Below are 2,529 nucleotides of genomic sequence, written 5' to 3'. Positions count from 1 at the left end.
GATGGATGGATGGATGGATGGATGGATGGATGGATGGATGGATGGATGGATAATGGATGGATGGATGAATGGATAAAGGGTGGACGGACGGATGGATGGATAATGGATGGACTGATGAATGGATAAAGGGTGGAAGGATGTATGCATGGATGGATGGACGGATGATGGATGCATTGATGATTGATGGGCTTATGAAGGGATAGATGGACAGATGATGGATGGATGGATGGATGGATGAATTAATAATTGATGGACGGATGGATGGATGGATGGATGGATGGATGGATGATGGATGGATGAATGGATAATGGATGGATGGACGGATAGATGCATGGTTGGATGGATGGACAGACGGACGGACGGACGGATGGATGCATGGATTGATGGATGGATGGATGGATAGATGGATGGATGAATGAATAATTGATGGATGGATGGATGGACGGGCTGATGGTTGTCTGGCTTGGTGGCTGAACTGATAAATGATAAATCATTTATTTATTAGCTATGATTTATCAGTTGTATCTATTTTGCAACAAACTCCTGATATTTGGCATCTGATCTCTGAAACGGATCACATGTGAACATTTCAGTCGGACCAGTAAGCAAATCACACAGAAATATGTTTAAATTAGCAATTGTCTTCTTTGATGGGCACTAAAATCATTGCAGAAAGGAGCAGATTCATTATTTATCTACAGGACTATTCAGCACAACTGTTGTTGGTTTTCTTTTCTTTTTTAAATCTTGCATTTAGCAATCCCAGCTTCAGTTCCCAGAGGAAACTGGAATTTTGTTGCTTTAGTTTCACTCTTACTTTTCCATGAAATGCATAAAAAAAAATAATAGAAAGGAGTTCAGAAAGTTTAGTTTGATCTCAGTGGAGAAATAAAAGCATGCTTGCTTCCTTTTAATGAATATGAGAAACAAAATGTCCCTTTATGACCCGTTTCCAGATCTGCATCAGAGCTTTGAAGCACAAACTGCAGACCTTTGTGTTTTAACCTTTGAAAGAAACATTAAACCCATGCTATTCTAATGGGCCTTATTATAAACCTGCAAATTGCTAATTTGCTGCTTTTACTGTCTCCTGTGTGCAGGTGTATGTCATCAATGTCACCTACTCTGACAACACGTCTCACATCATCTACCGAAGATACAGCAAATTCTTCGACCTGCAGGTAATCTTCCTTTTTTTTTCCTGCTTCTGATGGGTTTCTCATTGTTGTTTTTGTGGCTGCCTCGCCGTCTGTTTAAATCAGTGTTTGCATCTGGTCCGGACAGGGAGCCTGTTGTATTTTTCATTTCCTCTGCCTTGTTGAGATGCAGCAAACTCTTCTCTCCTCTTCTCCACTCATCCCTGGTTTGGCCTCAAAACGTCAGGCAGCCGTCAGGCCTTTTTTTCTAACGGCACAGGCGTAGAAAAAGTCAGTTTAATGTAGCGTGTTTTATGGCTGGGCTGCTGTTAAATCCTGCAGCTCATGCTGCTGATCGGTGGGGTCTTTATTTAGAATCGTTCTCGGCTTGCGTAGCTCGTTTTAAGCATCAGGGCTGTTTGTGTTGGAGCGAAACGGTGAAAGCCTCTGCTGTGTCTCTCCGAATGACTGCAGGGGAGCCTCGGGTCACTGCAAGCTGATACCGTACGCATGTTGGTCCTGAGGTCCACGGGTCATGAGTAAATATAAAAAGGTTGTAGTGAGAAAGTTGCAGGAGGGCATGTCTCAATGGTAGCAGTGTGCTGCTTCTGCAGGAAATGATGTTTCAGTCAGCAAGAGGGAAAGTCCTTTCTGAAAGGTCTCTTTGATGGAGTGGAGTCCTCCTCCCCCCCCGCCTCCGCAGCTGATCATTCCCACTGTGGAGCATAAGACGGAGGTGGAATAACAAACAAGCAGGAGCCGTTAGGTTGACTGGATGTGTGTCTTCCTCCTTCAGAGAGGAGAGTAATGAACCCTAATGGTTCACGGACGAGCGCGTCAAAGATCGCTCTCAGTCGGCCTGCGGGAAGATTGATTCGGTTTGGTTTCACAGATTGACGAGGGCAAAGTCCTGCCAACTCTGTCTGGGATTTACACAGTTGACAAATACAGAAGCTCTCCTCTGACCACGGATTCAGAACGTCATGTCATTTATGCATTGATTTTTAGATTTACATCAATAATAGTGTAAAAAAAAAAATGAAATAAAGAATAAACAAAATAGAGAAAATGTCCAAAAAAAAAAATCATCTTTTGATGTGTTCAGTAGACTGTTGTTCCATGCCATCGACTGTTTTCTTTTTTATCTTTAACCCTCGTTGCTTGTCCAGGTTGTTGTGCTGACAGGCTTTTCATGCCCTGCAAGCACTGCTGCAAAATATGAACAATTCTAAGCACAAAAGTGAGAGGATGTTCACCAGCATCTAACATCATTTCCTCCCTCTGAAGAAATCTTGTAGAGATGTCCAAAAAAATACTTTTGTATTTATTGGGGTAGAATTTTTCATTGAGAATAATTGCTTCGATGCCATAGCTTCATAGCCTCGTGAAACCA

The 2,529-nt window shown here is 42.5% G+C and overlaps 1 protein-coding gene across 1 annotated transcript in view; it reads left to right on the top strand.

Annotated features, from left to right (window-relative positions):
• The window catches only part of LOC107099311 (SH3 and PX domain-containing protein 2A-like), a gene marked incomplete at its 3' end in the record, with an annotated part of 98,110 nt that overhangs the window by 27,119 nt on the left and 68,462 nt on the right, over window positions 1-2,529 (top strand). Inside the window, exon 2 of the mRNA XM_015397368.1 lies at window positions 1,101-1,181. Coding sequence (XP_015252854.1) covers window positions 1,101-1,181 — 81 coding nt within the window. The remainder of the gene's footprint in view (window positions 1-1,100; window positions 1,182-2,529) is intronic.

The sequence above is a fragment of the Cyprinodon variegatus genome, unplaced genomic scaffold (assembly GCF_000732505.1).
Source record: "Cyprinodon variegatus isolate N-32 unplaced genomic scaffold, C_variegatus-1.0 Scaffold858, whole genome shotgun sequence".
Lineage (NCBI taxonomy): Eukaryota > Metazoa > Chordata > Actinopteri > Cyprinodontiformes > Cyprinodontidae > Cyprinodon > Cyprinodon variegatus.
Note: the sequence above shows the minus strand (reverse complement) of the source record. Positions and strands in the feature narration are given on the sequence as shown.